At 47.4% G+C, this 24,900-nt stretch overlaps 1 protein-coding gene across 1 annotated transcript in view; it reads right to left on the bottom strand.

Moving 5' to 3' along the window:
* The window catches only part of PTGIS (prostaglandin I2 synthase), a 52,192-nt gene that overhangs the window by 17,609 nt on the left and 9,683 nt on the right, over nt 1-24,900 (bottom strand). Inside the window, exons 2-6 of the mRNA XM_049868925.1 lie at nt 18,742-18,865; nt 16,927-17,105; nt 14,313-14,456; nt 8,765-8,916; nt 3,641-3,822 (exon numbers count right to left, since the gene is read on the bottom strand). Of these exons, the coding sequence (XP_049724882.1) occupies nt 3,641-3,822; nt 8,765-8,916; nt 14,313-14,456; nt 16,927-17,105; nt 18,742-18,865 (781 nt within the window). The remainder of the gene's footprint in view (nt 1-3,640; nt 3,823-8,764; nt 8,917-14,312; nt 14,457-16,926; nt 17,106-18,741; nt 18,866-24,900) is intronic.

Here is a 24,900-nt window from a genome sequence, read left to right as displayed (position 1 = left end):
TCCACACCGACCCCAGGGATCTCTTCCAGTTCAGTGACTTTAAATACCATCTCTACACTGACAACTCCCACAAACCTGTCCCCAGCTGGACCTCAACCCTGAACTCCAGATTTTTATCTCCAGGTGCTCTGCCCACCTCCACACCCCCTCTCAAACTCGGCACACCCAAACCAAACTCCCAACCGTCTCCCCCAAACTTGCTCCTTCTGCTGTTTTCCTCATCTCTACCAATGGCAACTTCATCCTTCCCCTGGCTCAAGTCAAACTCTTGGAGTCCTCCTTGATCAGACCCTCTCTGAACGTCCCATCCAACAGCAAATCCTGTTGGCTGTACCTTGAAATATGTTCAGAATCCAACCACCTCACCCCTTGTCCAGCTGGCATCCTCTCTCACCTGCTTGTTGCAGTGGTCTCTCTCTGGTCTACCTGCCGCCGCTCTCCCCCACTACTGTCTATTCTCAGCACTTAAGTACCCCTAAAGCAGAAGGCAGGCCATGTTTCTCCTCTGCTCAGAATAAAAGCCAAAGTCCTCACCACAGCCTACGGGGCCCATCACCCTCCTCCCCACCCCCGGGCCTTTGCAGTTGCCATTCCCTTTGCCTGGATGCCCTCATTCTATATAACTATGTGGCTCACTCCCTCACTTCCCTTCAAGTCTCTTCTTAGAAGTCACCTTCTCAGTGGGTCTTCCAGGACCACCCTATTTAAGGTGCTCCCTCCCCTCCACTGTTCCCTTTCCCTGCTTTTTTTCTTCAGAGAACTTATTGCCACTGATACATTTTATATGCTTGCTTATTGCCACTGTCTGTCTTCTCCCACCAGAATGTCAGCTCCATAAGGACAGCGGTTTGTGTCTGTTCTGTTCCCTGCTCTGTCATAGCCTCTAGAACGTGCCTGGCACACAGCAGGTTGTTGAACCTGTTTACTGAGAACAGGGACAGGCATTTTACATGTATCATTTCCTTTCATCCTCACAACAACCCTTGAGGAAAGTGCTACCATCTCCATTTTACAGATGAAGACACCAAGGCCCAGAGAGCCTAAGTGATTTGCCAGGAAGTGGCAGTCCGGATAGAAAACCAGGGAGGCTGGTCACACAGCCTGTGCCCAAAACCACTGAGCTATACAGCCTATTGGCCCTGCTCTCAAGACGTAGGCTCTTGAAGGGTCTTTCCACCTGCCTGAATTTGGATGTTGCCAATGACTCAAGCTCAGAGGACGCCCTGTGCCCGACTTCTGCCCAGTTCTCCTGGCCCCGCCAAAGGCTGTTCTGTGGATTTTCTGCCACTCCAGCCTCCAGGCCAGCATCCAGTTCTGCTGATGGAGGACATTTCCACAAGGGGTTCTGGGGACACTTCGAAGTTCCAAGTCATCTCTGCCTGTAAATATGCTATAGGCACTAATGGGGGGCCAGCTGCTGATTAAACACAGCCCCCACCCCTCACCAACCTCTACTGCAGGGACAGTTAATGGCTCTAAGAGAAAACTAAAAATAAGTCATGAGTTGCTGGAAGAGGAGTTATTCAGAAAGTCAGCCTGTGCAACTGTCACTGCTGAGGTGGGGCTAAGAGAAGGAGGGGACTCGGGGGTCAGGGGCGAGGGCAGGACCAGGCCTGCAGACTGGAAGCATCCTCAGCATCTCCTTCCTCACACCCCAGTATCTGGTCCGTTACCAAGCCACTGGCTCTGCCTTCCCCATGCATCCCGAATCTGTCCACGTCTCACAGCTCCCCCGGCCGCTGCCTGTCCTGTCACCATCGTCATCACCTGGACCACTGCAGGGGCCTCCCCACTGGTGTCCCTACTTCTGCCCTCGCTCCCCTGTAGCAGCCAGGGGGATCCTGTTAGAATCAGAGTCTGTCCTTCTGCTCCCGACACTCAGGGCTGCCACCTCCCCAGAGAAAAAGCCCAAGTCCTTACTTGAACCCACAAAACCGCCCATGGTCTCCTCCCTCAGTCATACTTCCCCTCAGTCACTCTGCTGCAGCCACACTTGACTCCTGTTTCCTAAACACCTGGCGTGACCGAACCCCAGGACCTTGGCATGTGCTGCTCCCCCTGCCTGGAATGCTCTATCCCCAACTCTTGCTCAAATCCCCACATCTAGCTCTATCATCCAGGGCTCAGCTCAAATGTCCCCTCCTCAGTGAGGCCTCCCTCACCATCCTGGCCAGAGTGGACCCCAGGGTCTCCCTACCCATGCCCCCATCTCATGTCTTGCATAATTGCACCTAAAATCACTGTGTATGTTTCCTTGACCATCTGCCCCATTCCCCACTAAAATGTAAACAACACCGGAGCAGGGTCTCTGTGCTCTATGGAAAGTACTCGATGGAACTTTTAAAGATTCTGCAAAATAACCAGTCCGTCCACTTTAAAAATGCCAAGGTCGTGAAAAACAAAGAGCGGCACAGAGAATTCCAGATGAAAGAAAATTAAGGATGCAAGATGACTAAAGGCAACGTGTGAGCCTGGACTGGATCCTGGACCAAGATGAGCCAGAAAGGACATGATTGGGACAACTGGAAAAAGTGGAATGTGGACTGGATATTAGAAAACGAGCCCGTATCTGGGTGAAATGTCCTGAACTTGATCATCATGGTGTGGTCATGTAAGAGAATGGTCTAGCTCCTAGGGGGTTCATGCTGCGGAAATTAGGGCTAAAAAGTCATAATGTCTATAACATATTCCACATGGTTCAACAAAATAATACAGTAAGAGACAGATACAGCAAACATGGTAAAATGTTAACAAAAGCAGTAAAAAGGGCAAGGGTATAGGAGTTCCTGAGACTACACCTACTCCTCACTTACCCACTATCTCATCACCAATATTGTGCATTTATAACAATTGTAAAAAACCTACTATCCGACTATTTTGTGCATTAACAACGTACGTCTGGCAGTAACAAACGCCGAGGCGTAAGGCAAGAGTAACATTGGCTGTGAAGGTTAAGGTTATGTGTCCAGTTGGCTGGGCCATGATTCTCAGTGGTTTGGGCATTATGTAATGATGTAATTTGGCAGTTGGATAATGATGTAGTCACCCGCCATTTTATGATCTGATGTGGTCACCCTCCATTTTCAAATAACGTCAATTTTTGCATAACAACCTGGTTTTGGAACTTAACGATGTCAGTAAGTGTGGAGGCGGTGTATTCACATGAATTTTCTGTAACTTTGACATTTTTCCAAATTAAATTTGTTTTTCATTTTATTAAAGGAATGATCCTGTCTATGATGCTGTTTGACAGTTAAGAAGTCAGGGAGCCAGGTGTGTACACACATACCCACACTTGCACACACTTACAGATGCATACCTGCATGCATGCACACATGCAAATGCACACACACGCACACATCCATGTGCACTCACGACACAAACCTGCATGTGTACACATACATGCTTACAAATGTATATCCACGTGCACGTACACACTTAAACGCACACATAACATTCACATGCATACCTGCATATACGTGCATACACACATCCATGTGCACTCATAATGCAGACCTGCATGCACACACACATGCACACCCACACACCTGCCCAATCACACACAGATATACTTGCACACATACCCACGTGCTCTTCCACATCCACACCTGCACACACCCACTCACATGCCCATACCCACCTGTGTGGCCCAGAGCTGCAGCACCAGGGCCCGTGCCTGCATCTCCTCTGACACACCCATCTCCTCCAGGTGTAGCAGGTAACTTTCCAGCCAGGTGCTCCGGTGGGCCCGGGTAGCAAGTCTGGCAGGGGACAGCAGCTTCCACAGGCGACCTTTGGCCTTGCTCACATGGTCCTTATCCCCTGCAGGGATAGAGCACAGAGAGCGGGGGGTGCCGATCCGCCCACAGCCCAGGGCCACCCTGCCCTGGCCCCCCATGAAGCCAAGTCTTCTGGGTACCACTCCATGGGGAGTACTCCCTTGGGCATGAAGCTGCAGGGACAGACCCCACCTGCTGGGTGGCCCCAGTGGGGGGCACTTTCAACAGACTTGCTTATTGTCTGTCTCATCCCCACCGGGAAGGGGCAAGTGGCCTTGTCTCCTGGGAGCCAGGAGCCTTGTCTGTGTTATTCACCTCTGTGTGCCCAGCACCTGGTCCATAGTGGGTGCTCAATAAATATTTGTTACATAAATGATGTTTCTTTACATAGCAGGAGAAAGAACACTAAACATCGAGCAGCATCCCTCCTTGCTAGTATCTGATCCCAGAGCAACACCAGCCCACATGCACGCGGAGACCCGCAGGGCGGGGCTCAGCACAGCATTGCTGGACATCAGAAACAACCTACTCAGCCATCGCAGGGACAGGGTGATCTGGGGTCTGAAACTCAAATACCTCCAGGGAAGATAGGTGAAGTCAAGGAGAGAGGAGGGCCAGGAAGAGGCTACTCAGCTCCACTGAGAGGACCCCCTCCCCAGGCACAACAGAGAAACCCGGCCCAGCACAGCTCAAGGGCCTGAGCTTTGAAAAAGATCTTCTGAAGTTTTTTAATGTTTGCATCTAATTAAGAAATTTTTAAACACTCTGTAGGCCACAAAAACATCTCTGCAGATCAACGTTGGCCACGCACGGATCACCAGTTCACAATCACCACTGAATGAATTATGGTTTCCATACGCTCTGGAAATCCAGGCGGCAGTGAGAAAAATAAGAAGGCTCTTTATGGGCAGACGTAGACAGCCCACAGGGGCAGACTGCCGAGAGAATAAAGCAAAAGAGAATAAAAAAAGGCTGTGTGCAGAAGGATACCATTTAACATTATTTCAAAGCTACAAGACAATGGTATACGTATGGATGGATGTGTGTGCTCAAGTCCACCCAGTGGTGCCTCAAAAGAAAGGCCTGGCAATTTACTGCCAGAAAGGAAAAAAAAAATCAGCCATCGAAAACCCTACGGAGCACAGTTCTACGCTAACACACATGGGGTTGCCGTGAGTCCAAGCTGACTCAGTGGCAACTGGTTTTATCGCATATTGTTAGGAAAAAGCAAAGTGCCCATAACAGTGTTTGGAATCCATTTGCGGGAAAAAAGAAAAATAAGAGTATAGTCACATTCACTTTCATTTGTATAAAGAAACTCTGGAAGGATCCACATGAAACTAATAAATTGTGGGGGGTGGGAATCAGGTAGGTGGGAGTGACAAGAAAGGGAGGGAGGCTTTTCACTGTCACCGTTTTGTATTTTTAATGTTTTAACCAGTCCCAGAGTATTGACTCAACACCACGAATCAGCACTGACAACCTGTGTGCCTGGTGATGCAGCTAGGGAGAAGCAGGTTCAAATCCCAGAACTTTCTTACTCTAGGACTTTGGCCAAGGCCCTGTCTGTCTCTGAGTCTCCCCACCCGTAAAATGAGGGTGCCAAGCTTGAGTTCCTCTCAAGTTTTTCCTTTGAGACCCCTCCAGCCCCCTGGAGAGAGGTCTCCAGTGGGGACATGTCTTTAAAGTCTTGTGTTTTATCTTTAAAGCCACTAGGCTTTTGCATTAAGAATCTGATTCTTTAACAGTCAAATTCAAGTAAAATAAAAAAATAAAATAGCTCCCTCCCAAAAAACCAGTAAAATAAGTTTTCCAGAAGGAAGCACGATGATGAGCTTGGGGCTCTACTTACCTGGCTAACACCCCAACCTCAATGGTCTGAGGGTCCCCAAACGGTCAACTTTGTTTTAAAATATGTTTATATCTGAAAGCGTGGAGGAGGAGTAACAGATGCACACGGTAAAACATTATAATAATAAAAAAAGAGAACTAGCTCTATGGGATCGAGCTGACAACAGCAACTTGAAAGATTCGCAGTGTTCAGGGGGAAATGAGTTTATGTGAACGGGGGAGGAATGATTCAGAAAAGGAGGTGAGAACAGTGGTGTAACTTGAAGAATGTCATCTATGTCACTGAATTGTACACGTAGAAACTGTTGAACAGGTATACGTTCTGCTGCGTATGTTTTCAACAACAATAATACACTATTTTTTTAAAAAAAAGAAACTTCAAGAGTTCAAATGGGTATACAGTCATGCGTCGCTTAACGTCCATGATACATTCTGTGAAATAGGATGTTATGTGATTTGGATATTGTGTGAATACCATATTATAGTATATACTTAGCAAAGCTATGTGGGACCACAGGTGTATCATATTGCAGTGAGACGTTGCCCAAAAGGATATTATGCGGAGCACAACCGCACTGCAAAAAGTGAGTCTCCCTCCATCCCATCTCAGCCTTCCTACAGGCAAAAATACGTATCTCACATTTTTTAAAAACACCAGTAGGTTGCATACTATACCCGCTGGACTGCACACTGCTTTTTTTACTAGTGCGTTTTATCTTATGGCAGTATATCCCATTTTATTTTATGGTTGCATTGGTTTCCTTTATATGAATGTATATAAAGCCCTTAACAGTGGACGTTTAAGTTGTTTCTGGCTCTGTTATTACAAGCAATGTGACCATTAATATCTTCATGTATCTGTGGACATTTCTGTAGGATAAAGTCCTAGAAATGAAAGTTTATGATCAAAGGGATATGCATTTGATGTTTTGAAAGTCTGTGCCAAATTGCTCTTCAAAAGAGGCTGCACCACTCACACACCCCACAACAAGGTCTGCCAGCCACTTTGTCCACACTCCTCCAGGACCAACTTTCTAAGATGAGAAATCTTCCCCAACACCGCCACCTTCTGTCCACACTGGGAAATGCAGCCTTCCTATACCCAGCCCAGGACTGCTCCCAGAAGGGCGAGGGTCCTCTCTGCATCTACCCAGACTCCCCTGGGGTGTCGATATGAGGGAATGGACAATGGAGAAACCCACTCTTTCTTGCAGAAGCAATCCAGTGCTGGGATGTTTATTGAGAGCCAACTATGTGTCAGGTGTTTCACACAGAGGATTTTGCAATCAGACAGACCAAGTTTCCATTTTGCTGGCTCTGCCACCTGTCAGCTATGTGTCTATGATAAGTGACTTCAACTTTCTGAGCCTCAGTCTCCTCATCTGCAAAATGGGGATAATAATAGCAAACTTCCAGCATTGATGGCAGGATTCAGTAAGATAATGAGTCGCCTCTAAAAAGACAGTTTGTTGTTGTTGTTGTTAGCTGCCGTTTTGTCAGCCCCCAACAAGTAGTGACCCCATGCCCAACAGAACAAAATGCTGCTCTGTCCTGTGCCATCCCCGTGACCCACTGCAGATCAGACCGCTGTGATTCACAGGTTTTTCACTGAATGATTTTCAAAAGGTCTTTCTTCCTAGTCCATCTTAGTCTGGAAGCTCCATAGAAACCTATTCAGCATCCTAGCAACAGGCAAGCCTCCACTGACAGATGGTGGCTGCGCATGAATGGCTGGAATCGAACCCAGGTCTCCCACGTGGAAGGTGAGAATTCTACCACTGAACCACCAAGGTCCCCGAAAGATGATACCAAAAAAAAACCCAAACTCATTGCCATCGAGTCAATTCCAACCCATAGCAACTCTATAGGACAGAGAATAACTGTCCCATAGGGTTTCCAAGGAGCGGTTAGTTGATTCAAACTGCTGACCTTTTTGGGTAGCAGCTAAGCTCTTAACCACGGCGCCACCAGGGCTCCAAAAAGAAAAGGAACTTGAATAGGCAATTTACAGGGAGGAAATGAAAATGCCTGGTGAAACAAAAGACGTCCCATCACAGTAGTCAGGGAACTGCCACATACAGCCAGAGGCCTTCTTCTCTGCCTATCAGACTGGCCAAGATTTGAAAGCCTGATAGCTCCAGGTTGACGAGATTGTGGGGAAATGCAAATTAAACAATGAGTTCCGGCCCTTTGCCCATCAGACTGGCAAACAAGTGAGAAGACTGATAACATCTGGTGGAAATGAGCAGACTCATTCCCTTTCCTTCACTGGTCAGGAGTTGAACCCAGGTCTCCTGCATGGAAAACAAGAACTCTACCACTGAACCACTGCTGCCCCCATGTAAATTATACCTTTCTTGTTCCCTCAGTGGAAAAAAAAAAAAGGAAAGGAAAAACCTGAAAAGTAAAACCAAAATACTAAACCCGTTGCCATTGATTCCGACCCATAGTGACCCTAGAGGACAGAGGAGAACTGCCTCATGGGGTTTCCAAGAGCAGCTGGTGGATTTCAACGCTGACCTTTTGGTTAGCAGCTCTATCACTTCACCACTGCACCACCAGGGCTCCCTTAAAAATAGAAAAAAATTAAAATGACACATGCATGTGTGCGTGTGTGTGTGTGTGTGTGCATGTGTGTCTGTGTAGGTGTCTGTTGAGAGAAAACTCTGTCAGAAGCTATGAACTGTGGTTACCTCTGTGGAGAGGAGTGGTGAATTCCTCTGTGAATTGCCTCTTCATGATCCTTATCTTCTTGGGGATAGAGTAGGGAAGAAGAATTTTATTATTCTCTCTATTTAATATGGCTATTTTACATGGCTTAATTTTTAATAATGAGCATGAACTACTTGTAAAAACTTTTGAAAACACCTAAAATATTAAAACAAGAAAAGGAACACACACACACACACAGATTCCCAGACTCCATGGCAGGTGTTCTGAATCAGAATTTCCAAGCCCTCCCTCTCTCTAGCACTTGCCCTTGCATGCCTCCAGTGACAGGAATCTTACTGTCTCCCAGGGCATTAGGCTGTCCTTCCTTCTATGTTACCTCTGATCCTTTACCTTGAGCTTGCACTCCCCGTTCCAGGTCTTTCCATCACCGTGCCACCCACCAGGGCCCTCATGATGCTCACCCACTGACAGGGAGCCGCGTGCCAGTTTGGGGAGCAGCAGGTCGAGTTGGCGGAAAGTGTGGAAGACGTCGGCCGAGTGGGCGCGATCCTGGGTCTGGCTCTGATGGGTGCGTGGCAGTGCCTCGACTCCGTACAGGGTCAAGTAGCCGGCTCTGGGGGTAGCAAGCAGGTGGGTGGGTGGGTGTACAGTTCCAGCCAAGCCCTTCCCCCACAGCCTACAAGCTTTTCTTCATTCCTGCACCTCACCTTTAATGAGCACCTATTGTATGCCAAAGAAGCCCCAGTGGTGCAGTGGTTAAACCGAAAGGCCGGCAGTTCAAACCCCCAGCTGCTCTGCAGGAGAAAGATGTGGCAATCTGCTTCCGTAAAGATTCACAGCCTTGGAAACTCTATGGGGCAGTTCTGCTCTGTCTTACAGGGTCACTAAGTCGAAACTGACTCAGCAGCAACAGGTTTACTGTATGCCGGGCACTGTTCTGGGCACGGGGGGGACAGCAGTGAATGAAATGGACAAAACTCCTGCCCTCATGAAGCTGACACACCAGTGCTGGGAGACAGACAGTAGACTAGAGAAGCCAGTCCAGCGTGTGTTATGTTAGATGATGCTCAGAGGTGTGGACAGACCTAACACTAGGACGCAGGTGGGAGGGTGGGAGTGCAACGTTAGATACGCAGCTGGCCGGGGAAGGGCTCACGTTGAAGTGGAAACCTGAAGAATGCGGAGCAAGCCTGGGTAGAGAAGAGGGAGGGGGCGGGGCAAAAGGAAGAGACAGTGCAAACACCCTGAGGCAGGAGGAGGCTGACGTGAAAAGAGAGGCAGAGGGCACAGCCTGTGCAAAGGCCTGGAGCCTGTCAGAGAGCTGCCAGGGGTCGTCCACCAGGGGGCAGAGCTGGCCTGTGCGGGGAGAGGAGCAGGAGGGTCTGGGAGTTGTCAGGGCTGGTCAGGCAGGCCAGGGCAGGGAGGGTGCCTGCCACAGTGAGAAGGCTGGGCTTGACCCGAGGGAGGTGGGGGCCCTGGGAGGTCTGAGCAGGAGGGACAGGCCTGAGCAGGTGTGAAGGGAGAAAACACAGGGAGTTTGTGTGCGCCTTGATCATACACACATGCTCATACACAGGGACGGAGGATCCAATAGGCAAGGTAAGCATGGTGCTTACCTTGCTTACCAGATCATCAGTAGCGAACAATTTCACTTCTTTTTTTTTTACCACATCAAATACTCTGCTTCTAGGTACAGCTGGCATCTCTCTCCCAACCCCACAGCACCTACCTATAGAATCAAAGGCCCTTTTCAAATTCACAGTCCCTGACAGGGGTGGATAATTCAGTAAACAAGGTAAGCACGGGCTTACTTTTGCTCACTTACTAATTGGTAGTGCAAATTTCACATGGATTTCACCACATCTTTGATCAACCATTCGCTACAGATGATCTGGTAAGCGTGTTTACCTTGCCTATTGGATAATCCGCCCCTGCTCACATACACACTCACGCTCAGACACACACTCACACTGCCCCCTCCCCCAGGAAAGCTCTCAGTGGAAATGTTCCCACCAGCAGCCTCTTTCTCAGGCTCCAGGAATCCAGCCCCTGCCTGGCCCCACTGGTCTCAGTTCCAGGAGGGAAAACACAGGTCTTTACTTTTTCCGAGTGGAGGGAGGGTTTGGGGCCTCTGCAGAGAGGTCATTGAAGTCCCCACAATACCCCTCCCCCCCACCCCCCACCCCCCCCCGACCTGAGCTCCTCCCAGCCCCTGGATCTCCCAGGAGAGGGATGTTCCCAGAACACGAGAGGATGGGAGCAGCAATGAGGAGGGCAGGGGCCCGAGAGGCCTGTCTGGTTCCTGTCTTGTCCCCAATCTCTCTCTGCACCTGTACAGTGCAGGTACATAGTAGGTCCTCAATGGATGGATGGGTGAATAGTTAGAACTTGGTCCTGAGAATGCTGATCTTGGGGGGAAATTACAGGGTCAGAATGATTCTGGCCTCAGAGTCATCCAAGCCACCATCCTTCCTTCCCCCTGAATCCCATTTACCTCTCTATCAACCAGCCTTGGCTTCCATACTCCCAGGGACGGAGAGTTCACCACCTGCCCATTGCACTATGAGGAGGCAATCCTTCCTTAGAATAGCCAAACACCTTCCGGAGTCTAACCCACTGGCCCTACGTGAGCCTCCTCATCAGCCCAGAAGGAATTCCCTCTCTTTCTTCCAAGGCTCTCGCTTTCCTTATGGCAGAAGTTGTAGAGGGGCAGCCTGCAAACTGGGTTCAGTCCCTGAACGTGTTTTGTTTGGCCAGTAGAGTTTTCCTAAAAACAAGCTGAAACGACATTTAAAAACTTGGGAAAATTCACACGAAGATCTGGATCTCCTGCTCATCTTATCTTGAGGAAGGAGAGACTCTGCTCTGCGTCACCGCCCTTCTCCCTTTTAGATGGACAGGAACTGGCCATGCCCCAGGGTCGCTATCTATCACAGCACTTCTGTTGCTGTTTCTCCTAAAGCGGAGAAAGTTCGTCCTGTACAAATATTTCTACCAAAAATAGGCAATGAAAACAAACCAGGAAGGCCACAAGGTTTCAAGCTGTGTAACTGGAGACCCTTCCTACAGCACGTTCATATCAAAATAACATGGCCGAAAACAGCCAATCGATAACTGTTGTTGGCGCCACGGGGTGGTGGTGGTGGTTGTGTGCCGTCCAGCTGATTCCTATTCATAGCGACCCTATAGGACAGTGTAAAACTGCTCATAGAGTTTCCAAGGCTGACAATTTTTATGGGAGCATATCTCCAGGTCTTTCTCTCACAGAGCTGCTGGTGGGTTTGAACCACCAGCCTTTCAGTTAGCAGCCAAGCTCTTAACCATTGCGCCACTGGGACTCCTCGATAAATAGCTACATGTGTGAATACATATGCAACCTCTAGGTGGCGCTAAGTGCTATAAAGAAAAAAGCTGGGGCGGGGTGGATAACGGGAGAGAGCGGTCTATTGAATGGGGTGTCAGGAAGGGCTTCTCTGAGGAGCGACACTTGAGATGAAACTTAGATGGAGTGAGGCAGGAGCCAAGCCGACATCTGGGGAAACAGCCTCTCAGGAGGAGGGGCAGTAACTGCAAAGTTGGGAGGCTGCTGGTGGGTTCTGGCAGCAGCAGAAGGTTGGTGTGATGGGAGGGGAGAGAGCGGGGACCTCAAGAGAGAATGGGGCAGAGGTGTCGGCAGATCCTGCAGGGTCCCGCGGGCCAGGGCTAGAGCTCTGGATGTGACTCTGAGTGAGGTGAGAGCAATATAGAACAGGTTGGAGGCTGTAAGCAGGGGTACCTCATGGTTTGGGGCCACATGAACCTGCACCTCCATGTCTGCGTCCCTGCAGCCACCGTGCCACCCTAAGCCCATTCCCTTCCTTTTTTAGGGGCTGCAGATGGTGACGAAAAGACCCAAAGCTGCCAAGCCAGGAAGCAAGAGCTCCAGCCCAGTCCTCAGGCCCTGAGGACACAGGTGCCAATTTACAGGTGCTGATTTGCATCGGACTTCTTGCCACTGTGTCAGCTATTACCATGGGGCCTAAACAGACCCACTCACCACTGCCTCTCCCCACCCACCAAGTCCCACTCCTCTTTCTGTGACTTCTTTGCCCCCACAAAGACTTGGGGTGGCGGGAGCCAGGAGCCCGCACTAAGTGGCTTTAACTGGCCCTCTCTGGACCTCAGTTTCCCCATCTATATAACGACAGGGCAGGCCAGCTCAGCATTCCAGACCAAATGCAGCCCTGATGGTGTCTGCACCACTCCGTGTAGAAGAATGTGGCCACTTACATGAAGAGGGTCATGGTTGAGAGCCCAGGCCCTGGAGCCAGCCTGGCCATGACCCAAGTGTGGAACTCTGGGGAAATGACAGAGGCTCTCCAGGCCTCAGTTTTCTCATCTGTCAAACAGGGCTTGTACAGTACCAGCCTCACAGAGCTGTTGTGAGGATTAAATGAGTGAGCCCACGTGGAGGCTACATGTATGCACACACATGTCATATATGAGCCCACACGCCTGTATGTATCCATGAATGGCTATGCTTTATTCTGAAAGTATATTGCTCTCAGTTTTTGGAGGAGTTGAAAGGTCCTTTCTGTTTTGAAATGATGGTCAGTTAAAGGCACCAACAAAACCCAAGGAACTGTCCTCAACACGACTCACTGACCACTCTTTCCCTCACTGCCCACCCCCTTGACCCCCAATCACATCTTTCAGCTGGTCCTCTCAGCTCTGTAAATTACCCAAATTCTCGCCATCTTTCCTGCCACCTTCCAGGTCCAGGCCGTTCTTTACTTTTACTTGGACGCCAACAGCCTCCCTCTCATCCCCACATCCTCCACCTCCAGCCTATTCTCCACCCAGCAGCCAGGGGGAGCTTTAAATCTCTAAGTTGGATCATGTCAGGTCTCTGCTTAAACCCCCAATAATGGCCCATCTTGTTGGTGGGTGCCGTTGAGTCGGCTCCAACTCATAGCGACCTCATGTAAAACAAAACAATTGCCTTCCAACCTGAGGGGTTCATCTTCCAGCACTATATCAGACAATGTTCTGTTGTGATCCATAAGGTTTTCATTGGCTAATTTTCAGAAGCAGATCACCAGGCCTTTCTTCCCAGTCTGTCTTTGTCTGGAAGCTCCACTAAAACCTGTCCACCATGGGTGACTCTGCTGGTGTTTGAAATACTGGTGGCATAGCTTCCAGCATTATAGCAACATGCAAGCCACCACGGTACAACAAACTGACAGACACTTCCATGGCTTTGAGGCTCTGCAAGATTGGTTGCCATCAACTATGACCTCATCTCCACCGCCCACCCTCCACCCTCAGCTCCCTCACCTCTGGGCCTTTGCACTTGCTGTTCCCTCTGCCCAGAATCTTGGTGTGGTGGGCAGCTTGTAGACAGGTCTCAGATCTGAGGTCAGACCCTCAGGGTGGCCCTCCCTGGTCAGCCTGGCTCACGGAGCCCCCACACTATCACCCACCTGTTGATCTCCGTCATCACATTTACTACTCTCTGACAAATTGTCTTTATTTATTGGTTTATCGTCTGTTTCCCCCACTACAGTGCCAACTCTGTGAGTTTCGTGACTTCATCTGTCATGTTCCCTGTTCTGTCCTCAGTGCCTGGAATAGTGCCTGGCATTGCTGAAGAACGTCCAGTTGCATAGCTTTTAATATACGTTTACAAGGTCTGATAAAAGGTTAAAGTGCTCAGCTGGTCTCCAAACATTTTGTTTTTCTGGTCTGCAATATCCCAAAGTCTGGAAGCCACAGGACAAAATGGTCTTTGAAGACTCGTCCTGATAACCCCTTCCTGGGTGACCAGTGAGGCCCGACCCCTTTTGGGGTTCAGGCGAGCACTTGGGGTCCCAGATGTACAGTGTCTTTCTTGCAGCCTTTGCCTTAAGTGTTCCAAAGTGCTTCCCTACCCACAAAGTGCTTGTGGTTTACCTAGCCACCCCTCACGACTGATGCAGGCCCAGATGCTGGGCTCCACCCAGAAGGAAAAGTGGGGGACCCCAGGCCCACCTGAGCAGGGAGCTGTAGGAGAAATCGAGGAGCCCCGTCTCGTGCCAGCCACCACCTGCCTCTGTAGCATCATCCAGCAGGACCGTGCGAAGGTTGGTATACATGGCTTCCGTGAGTGCCTGGAGGTCTCTGTGGAGGAGAGTCCTGGGGTGGGAAGTAGAGGTGTGAGAGTCTGCCTCCCAAAGACACACAAGTACTTGCCTCTGCAAATTCCAGGGTCCCAAAGTCCAAGGTCCTCATTGGTAATGGGAGCCTTTGGAAGACTGGCTTGTACAGATGAAACAATATTACTATTATCATCAACAACAATAGTCACCATTTACTGTGCTAAGCAAAATTATGTCATTTGATCATCTGACAACCCTAGGAATAATAGTTACTATTATGACACCCATTTTACAGATGAAGAAACTCAGGAACAGAGAAGAAAGTAACTTATCCAAGGTCACACAGCCAGTAAGTGGTACAGCTGGGATTGAAACACTGCTCTACCCAATTCTGGACTCTGAGCACTTAACCATGAGAGTCCGTCCCTCCCCTGGCACATAAAGCTTGCAAGAGGAACCCACAGCCTTCTGGAAGAGAAATAACTAAGAGACCAACCCTTTCTCCCTGCGATCCAAAGTTAGAGACCAGTTTGGATGGTTAAGGTGCACCCCTGACAAATGACTACCAGTAAGACAGGACTCTGAGTGAACTCAACGCGAGGAAGAAAGGAATCTGACCTGGTCTCATCATGTATGCTTAAGAGTCTGAGGAACAAACCAATTCTGGAACGTTTTGGAAGGTTCTGGAAGGATGAAGACCGTATTGAGCCTCACTGATACAGATCAACATTGAAAGCCATGACTGCGCGTATGAGTAGATGCCAAGGACATGAACAAGAGTGTCTGGGGGGCAATGCAAAGCCAATGTTCAACAGCAACACCTTGTGGAAGCAACAAGAACAGTGCTAGTATAGAGATCGGGTGGTCTAGTTCCGTCTCCACCTGCTGTTTGGACAGGATGGATCCCTTTAGACTGAGTAAGTCTCTGCATTCTTGGTTAATTCATGAGGGGAAAGCCTTCAGAGGGAGTCCATAAGCTCCCAGGTAGTAACACCTTTTCAGTGTTCAAGTTAGAACACTGTCGGAAAAATAAGAGACATGATCCATGTGAGATAAGGCACGTAAAGGGCTTAGCATGACACCTGGCACATTGTAAGTGCTCAATAAATGGGTGCTGACACAGTGATTGACCCTGACCCAGTGGCCCACAACCCCACTCCAACCACAAGTCCTCAATGCAGACAGTGGCCCTCAACAGGTGTGGTAGCCCTGCCCAGAGGACATCATGCCAGCTTGTGAGAAATTCCCAGAAACTCTTGGAGCAGACACTGGAGGAAACTAGGATTCTCTCTGGGCAGGTGGGGGTAGGATGCAGTGAACTGTGGATTGTTGTTGTCAATGGGACCCCATGGGAACCCCTGGAGTGTCAGGACCCAGGACACCTGGACTCAGAAATACTCTTAGCAGCTGTCCCACAAGGCCAAGGTCAGAACTGGGCATCTCCTCCCATCAATGTTCACCCATAATGCTGGCCTTTCCTCAGCTTTAGCAATCCTGCAAAACACAGGTTTCTGGGTGCTTTTCCTAACTCCTAGCTCTAGGAGATTCCCACCACATTGTGTGAGCTCTTCAGGGGCAGACACAGGGTCTTATTTGCCTTACATCTCAGGCGGAGGAGGATGAACTGAAGAGTCAACAGACCTGGATTCAAATCCAGCCTCTGCCACTTACTAGTGGTGGACCTTAATCCACTTCACTTATATGAGCCTCGGTTTCCTCGTCTGTAAAATAAGGATGAAAATACCTACCTCTTAGGACTAATGTACTCATACAAAGGTGTGCCTATAAAACACCTGGCATATGGCAGGTATCTTCAAATGGTGGCTGACATCATTCTACACCACCTACATCTAGAACAGTGACCAGCACACAGGAGGCCCTCAGATGTTTGCTAAATGAATGTAGAGGAAATAGGTTGTCTTGTTGATCTAATTATTCCTGGTATTTCAGGAGCTGCACCACTTCCTAGCTGAGGGACCTGGAGCAAGTCACTTCTCCTCTCTGAGCCCCAACATCCTCATCTATAAAATGGGGTTATAAGTCAATTACCTGCCAGCATGTTGTGAAGACTGATGAGATAATGCGTGGTGCCTGACACAGAGTATGGATTCAAAAATATTAATTGACCCACTGATTCCCCTTCATTTTACAGATAAGGAAACAGAGGCTCAGAGAGGAGAAGTGATTTGTTCAAGGTCACAAAGCAGGAAAGTGCAGACCTGGGATTTGAATCTAGGTCTGGCTGACCCAAACCCTGATCTCCTACTAAAACTGGGCTGCCTCCTAAAAGAGATAGGGATAGGAGGTAAAGTATTTTTCAGCTCAGTTCTTTTGGGTTGTTTTGTTTTTTCTCACCTGTCTTCTGTCTCCTGGCTCAAGCGAAACAAAATATCTTTAGTAGACATCTGCTTTGGAGCCAAGCACAACCCACACAGGACTTGGGGTTCACAGGTGGAAGCACGTCACCCACCCTAGCCCAACAGCAGGTGCCATCTTTAGCCACTCACGGTTTCATCCTGGCCTTTTCATCACTGGGGTTGTAATGCGGAAGCTGCACATCAAAAATCCTTTCCATAAGGAAGACGGCATAGGCGTGGAAGTCCAGCTTGGTGCGAGACTCCCACACCACTGTGTCATAGCAGTGTGGGTCCAGGAGGACAGTGACATACCTGCCCCCCACCAGCACCTGTGGGAGGTCAGCAGGAATGGAGTGAGGAGTATTACTATGGACAACAGCATCTCTCAGCAGTCAAGGGCTTACTAGGTGCCAGTCACTGCCCCCAATGAACACATAACAGACGATGTCCCCTCATGAAAACCCTGAGACGTAGGGACCACCATTCACCCAATGACAGCTGAAAAAGTGAGGCTTAGAGAAGGAATGCAATGTGCCCAAGATCACATAGTTGAGAATGGGCAGAGCTAGGATATGAATTCAGGGCTTTTTTGAACCAAAAGCTATGCTCTTAACCATCTCACTCTTAAGCACCCTCCGTGGTAAACTTGGTTGTTGCTGTATCTCCAGCAATCAAGAAAGAGTGTGCCTAGAGAAGGCAGCAGATGAATACTCTGTGCATCACAGATGGATGGCTGGATGGATAGATGGATGGATGCATGCATGCATGCATGGATGGGTGGAGTTGAGCAAATGTTAATGGTGATTGTTGGATGTGTATACGGACAGGTAGATAGAAGAATAAATGGATGGATTGAAGGATGGGTGAATGGATGGATGGATGCTGTCAGATAAATTCTAGTGGATGGATTGTAGATGGGTGGATGGATAAATATACGGATAAATGGATGTATGAATGGATGGATGGATGGATGCTGTTGAGTAAATACTAGTGGATGGATTGCTAGATGAGTGGATAAATGGATGGATAGATCAATGAATGGATATTAGAGGAAAAGATGGATGGATGGGTCTCTGGAGGTTAGCTGGAAAATAAATGTATGAATAAATATTGGGTACAAGGATGGCAGGATGCTAAGTGGATACTGGGCAAACAGATTGAATGATAGATGTTACATGGATGGATGGAAGTTGGAAGGATAGATGGAAGATGGATAGATGGGTAGCAGTTGCTTGAACGGATGTTGGAAGGTTGAACAGATAGATGGAGGTATAAATAGATATATAATGAGTTGACAGATGAAATGGATGAACAGACACTGGACACTGAATAGCTGGATAGCTGATTGTTGGGTGGATAATGGATAGATTGGAAGATAAATGGAAGAATGGAAATTGGTAGAATTGTATATGTGGATGAAATTTAGATGGATGTCAAATACATGAATGAAAGAATATTTGGGAAATTTTGGGTAGAAGAATGGAGAGATGGATAATGGGTGACTGGATGGAGAGATACATATTGGGTAAGTATATGGCAAGATGGATGGATGAGTGCAATGAAATATATGGATGAATGCTGGGAGAATGCTGGGCAGACATTGGTTATATGGGTGGAAGGATAGACATTGGATGGAGAGAAGGATGGAAGGAAGGAAGGAAGGAAGGAAGGATAGATGCATGCATGGATGGATGGATGGCGATCAGTTGGATGGATGTACAAGCACTGAATAGATATTGAATGACTGCATAGCTTGATGTTGGAAAGATGCTACAGGGATACTGAAGAGATGGATGTCAGATAAGCAGTGGATTACAGTTGGAGAGACAGATAGAAAGTTGAATGAACCATTGAATGGATGTTGTACAAGTAGGTTAGTGTATGGATGGATGCTGAGGAAATCACTATGCAACCAGATATGACAGACCCAGCTGCTCATCCCTTTCTCTCCCAAGAGGCACTTACCGTAAAGATATCACCATGCTTCTCCTTCATCCTAGTGAGGAAGCTGGCAGCATCTTTTCCAAACTCCAAGGCATGGCCCAACCAGGGGATACTGCCCAGGTCCAAGGGAGGCTCTCCAGGTCGCCTGTAGAAACCACAGCACTTATCACCATTTGATAATGCAGGGAGGGAGATAAAGAGTACAGGGCATGGGCTGTAATTTTAAGTGGAGTCACAGGTATGTGCTAGCTCAGCCCAGGGAGTGCGAAGGCTGTGTGTGTGACATTCAAGGCCGGAATCATTTGTGAGAGCAGAGAAACTCCTCTGGGAATATAACTATTTATAGCTCACTGCGGGAGGCTTCAGGTGGGAGGCAGAATTTAAAAACAACCACAACTTCCTAGTGGGAAATATATGGTGCTGTTTACTTTAAAAAACAATGATTACACCAAAGACTGTGGCCCTAAGACACCCTTCTGATCTAGAACTGAAGTCATTCCCAGAGGCCACTTTTCAGTCAAACAACAGACAAGCCCGTAAAACAGACAATAACACCCAAGAGGAACATGCTCCTTAGAACAATCAAATTACACGAGATCAAAAGGGCAATATTTGTCCAAAAGCAAAGATGAGAAGGCACGAAGGGGTAGAAAATCAGGACGAAAGGAAACAGGGAACCCAGGGCAGAAATGGGGAGAGTCCTGACAAACTGTGGGGAATGAAACCAAAGCCATGGAACGCTTTATATACAAATTATTGAATGGGAGTCTAATTTGCTCTGTAAAGTTTAACCTAATGCACAATTAAATAATAAAGCTCAGAAACAAAAAGCTAAAAAAGAAAGAATGATTATCCTCAGTGGGCCTGACCTACTCAGGACCTAAGTGATGGGGCTTAAAAGGGACAGGGCTTTTCCTGGCGAAAGAGATTCAAAGCATGAGAGGGATTTGACCCAAGGGAGATTCTCTACTGCTGGCTCTGAAGATGGAGGGGCCACGTGGCAAGGAATGCAGGCAGCCTCTCGGAGATGAAAGCAGACCTCAGCTGACAGCAAGCAAGGAAACAGGGACCTCAACCCTCCAATCCAAGGAACTAAATTCATCCAGATGCTTCCCAGAGCCTCCCAATAGGAAGGCAGCCTGGCTAACACCTTGGTTTCAGCCTTATAAGACTCTGAACAGACTAGGAAGAAAGGCCTATGGATCACAGCAGTCCAATCCTGTTGTGCATGGGGTCACCATGAGTAGAGGGTTGACTCAATGGCAGCTGTCTTAGTTATCTAGTGTTGCTATAACAGAAGTACCACAAGTGGGTGGGTTTAACAAACAGAAATTTATTCTCTCACAGTCAGGCCAGCATATCCCAGGGAAGGCTTTTTCTCTCAGTTGGTTCTAGGGGTAGGTCTTTGTCATCAATCTTCCCCTGGTCTAAGAGCGTCTCACCCCAGGGACCCCTGGGTCCAAAGGACATCCTAAGCTCCCAGCCCTTCTTTCTTGGTGGTATGAGGTCCTTCTCCTCTGTGCTTGATTCTCTCTTTTATATCTCAAAAGAGATTGACTCAAGATACAGCCTAATCCTGTAGGGTGAGTCCTTTCTCATTAACACAAATGCTTCTAATCCTGGCTCACTAACATCATAGAGGTTAGAATTTACAATCACATCAGATCACAAAATGGTAGACAACCACACAATACTGGGAATCATGGGCTAGCCACGTTGACACACATTTTGGGGGGACACAATTCAATCCATAACATTCCAGCCTTTGCTCCTCAAAATTCATGTCCTTGCCACATGTGAAACATATTCACCCCATCGTATCATAGCAAAAGTCAAAATTCAACTCCAAGTCCAAAATCTCCTGGGGCAAAATTCCTCTTCATCTATGAAACCCAGAATACAAGTTATCTGTTTCCAAAGTACAATGGCGGAACAGACACAAGCTAAACATTTCCATTACAAATGGGAAAAACTGGAGGGAAAGAGGAGATAATAGGCACCAAGCAAATCAGCAGAACACATTACATCAGCTCTCAAGGCTTGAAAATGTTCTGAGACCATTTAGGCAATGGCCCTGCCCTCCAGCCTCTGGGTGTTGGCCATTCTCTGCAGATTCTGGGTGGAGGTCCTTTGGCCCTGGGCGTCAGCTCTGCCTTCCAGGCCCACTAGAATAGCAACTATGCTCCCTCACATTTGGGCGGTCCCATTCTCCTAGTCCATCTGAGTTGTGACTCCACCCTGTTGGCCCCGACAGGCCCTGTTCTACTTTAGGCAGCGGATCTGGCCCCATCCCACTGGCACTCGTAAAAGGCAGCCTCACACTCCAGAACAGAGTTGGTGAAGATCTGACTCTTTGAAATCTTGAGGCTGTGGCCCCATCCTTTGAAAGCCCAGAGGTCATGGCTCCACCCTTTGAGACTCCAGAGGTCTGGGCCCTACCCTTTGAGATGGAGGCAGCTCTGCCTCCTGTGTTCCTTGTCTTTTCAGCTTCTGCCTCCTGGTTCCCTGGCCTCTCGGTCCCTCGGGTCCTTGGGTTGGCCAGGTATCTGCCCTGCTTAAGCAGGTGCTGCAAAGCTCTTTAGCTCTACTGATAAGTCCCTGGAGGTACCCCATTCTGACAGTAAACCTGGCCAGAAGACACTCAGCCCTTTTGCTCCATGGGTCAGCAAGCCTAGCTCCAGCAATAAATGCCCAGAGGCACCCCACTCCATTAGGAAGCCTCCTGTCCAAAAGCACTCAGCTCTGTGGTTCCGTGGGTCAGCTCCCGTGCCATCTGATTCCTTTCTCCTGGTTCTGCTGCTGCCATTTCTCTGCTCCTGCTTCCCTCCATCTATGCCATCTCTGGTGTTACAGTTTTCCTCACTTCCTTCTGAGACCTTGCCAGAATTTAATTCCACCAGCGGTCTCTTCAAGGCAATCTAGGCTTCCACCATTAGACATGTTAAAACTCTTCCAGCTTCTACTCATTCACAGTTTCAAAGCCACTTCCACATTTTAGGCATCTGTTAGAGCAGCACCCCACTCTTGGTACCAAATTCTATCTTGGATATCTAGTGTCGCCATAACAGAAATACCACAAATGGGGGGATTTAACAAACAAATTTATTCTGTCACAGTCTAGGAGGCTAGAAGTCTAAATTCAGGGCACCGGCTCCTGGGAAGGCTTTTTCTCTCTGTGGTTCTGGGGGAAAGTCCTTGTCATCAATCTTCCCCTGGTCTAACAGCTTCTCAACCTAGGGACCCCTGAGTCCAAAGGATGCACTCAGCTCCTGGCCCTTCTTTCTTGGTGGTATGAGGTCCTTCTCCTCTGTGCTTGATTCTCTCTTTTATATCTCAAAAGAGATTGACTCAAGATACAGCCTAATCCTGTAGGGTAAGTCCTTTCTCATTAACACAAATGCTTCTAATCCTTCCTCACTAACATCATAGAGGTTAGAATTTACAACACATAGGATAATCACATCAGATCGCAAAATGGTTGACGACCACACAATACTGCAAATCATGGCCTAGCCAAGTTAACACACATTTTTGGGGACCACAATTCAATACTCTTCACCAATACCGTAATTCAAAGGCATCAATTCTTCGGTCTTCCTTATTCATTATCCAGCTTTCACATGCATATGAGGTGACTGAAAATACCATGGCTTGGGTCAGGCACACTGTCTTAATCATCTAGTGCTGCTATAACAGAAATACCACAAGTGGATGGCTTTAACAAAGAGAAATTAATTTTCTCACAGTCTAGTAGGATAGAAGCCCAAATTCAGGGTGTCAGCTCCAGGTGAAGGTTTTCTCTGTTCGTTCTGGAAGAAGGTCCTTGTCATCAATCTTCCCCTGGACTAGGAGTTTCTCCTCGCAGGAGCCCCAGATCCAAAGAATGCACTCCGCTCCAGTCACTGCTTTCATGGTGGTATGAGGTCTCCCTGTTTCTTTGCTCACTTCTTTCTTTTATGTCTCACAAAAGATGGGCTCAAGACACAATCCAATCTGGTAGATCAATATAACCGCCACTAATCCATCTCATTAACATCATAGCGATAGGGTTTACAACACATAGGAAAATCACATCAGATGACAAAATGGTGGACAATCACACAACACTGGGAATCATGGCTCAGGCAAATTGATACACATATTTTTGGGGGACAGAATTCAATTCATGACACACACCTTGCCCTCAAAGTGACATCTTTGCTTTTCAACACTTTAAAGAGGTCTTTCGCAGATTTGCCCAATGCAATATATTGTTCGATTCCTTGGCTGCTGCTTCCATGGGCTTTGATTATGGATCCAAGTAAAACAAAATCCTTGACAACTTCCATAAACCCACTACTCCCGAGTTGATTCTGACTCATAGCGACCCTACAGGACAGAGTAGAACTGCCCGGTAGAGTTTCCAAGGAGCGCCTGGTGGATTCGAACTGCCAACCTCTTGGTTAGCAGCCATAGCACTTAACCATTACGCCACCAGGGTTTCCAACAACTTCAATATTATCTGTTTATCATGATGTTGCTTATTGGTCCAGTAGTGAGGGTTTTTGTTTTATGTTGAGTTGTAATCTCGTATTCTGTTTGAACTACTTCCTCTTGTTCTAAGTACAGGTTCTCCATGAGCACAATTAAGTGTCCTAGAATTCCCATTCTCCTAAATGTTATCCATAATCTGTTATGATCCACACAGTTGAATGCCTTTGCATAGTCAATAAAACACAGGTAAACATCTTTCTGGTATTTTCTGCTTTCAGCCAAGATCTGTCTGACATCAGCAATGATATTCCTCGTTCCACACCCACTTCTGAACCTAGCTTGAATTTCTGGAAGTTCCCTGTCGATGCACTGCTGCAGCCATTTTAGAATTATCTTCAGCATAATTTTACTTGTATGCAATATTAATGATATTGTTTGATAATTTCCACATTCTTTTGGATCACCTTTCTTTGGAATGGACACAAATACGGATCCCTTCCAGTTAGTTTCCAGTTGGTTGGTCAGGTAGCTGTCTTCCAAACTTCCTGACAAAGACAAGTGAGTGCTTCCAGTGTTGCAGCCATTTCATGAAATATCTCTGTTGGTATCCTGTCAACTCCTGGAGCCTTGTTTTTCACCAATGCCTTTAGTGCAGCTTGGACTTCTTCCTCCAATACCATCGGCTTGATAATATGCTACTTCCTGAAATGGATGATCATCCATCAGTTCTTTTAGGTACAGTGACTCTGTGTATTCCTTCCATCTTCTTTTGATGCTTCCTGCATTTTCAACATTTTGCCCATAGAATTCTTCAATATTGCAACTCGAGGCTTGAATTTTTTCCTCAGTTCTTTTAGCTTGAGAAATGCAAAGACTGTTCTTCCTCTTGGTTTTCTAACTCCAGGTTTTTGTACATTTCATTATACTTCTTTACTTTGTCTTCTCAAGCCACCCTTTGAAATCTTTTGCTCTGCTCTTTTACTTCATCATTTCTTCCGTTCGCTTTAGCCGCTCTAAATTCAAAAGCAAGTTTCAGAGTCTCTTCCGATATCCATTTTGGTCTTTTCTTTCTTCCTTGTCTTTTTAATGATCTTTTGCTTTCTTCATGTATGATGTCCTTGACGTCATTACACAACTGTTCTGGTCTTCAGTCATTAGTGTTCAATGTGTCAGATCTATTCTTGAGACTTTCTACAAATTCAGGTGTGATATAGTCAAGGTTATATGTTGGTTCTTGTAGACTTGTTTTAATTTTCTTCAGCTTCAACTTGAATTTGCATATGAGCAATTGATAGTCTGTTCTGCAGCCAGCCCCTGGCCTTGTTCTGACTGATGATATTGAGCTTCTCCATTGTCTCTTTCCACAAATGTATATGATTTGATTCCTGTGTATTCCATCTGGTGAGGTCCATGTGTATAGTCACCATTTATGTTGTTGAAAAAGGTATTTCCAATGAATAAGTCATTGGTTTTCAAAATTCTGCCATTCGATCTCCGGGGTCACGAACATCACTAAGGCCATATTTTCCACGTACTGACTCTTCTTTGTTTCCAACTTTTGCATTCCAATCACCACTAATTATCAATACATCTTGATTGTATGTTTGATCAATTTCAGACTGCAGAAGTTGGCAAAAACCGACAATTTCTTCACCTTTGCCATTAAAAATATAAATTTGAATGATAGTGATATTTACTGGTCTTCCT

Source organism: Elephas maximus, chromosome 25 (assembly GCF_024166365.1).
Source record: "Elephas maximus indicus isolate mEleMax1 chromosome 25, mEleMax1 primary haplotype, whole genome shotgun sequence".
NCBI lineage: Eukaryota > Metazoa > Chordata > Mammalia > Proboscidea > Elephantidae > Elephas > Elephas maximus.
This window is presented reverse-complemented; position numbering and strand designations above follow the sequence as displayed.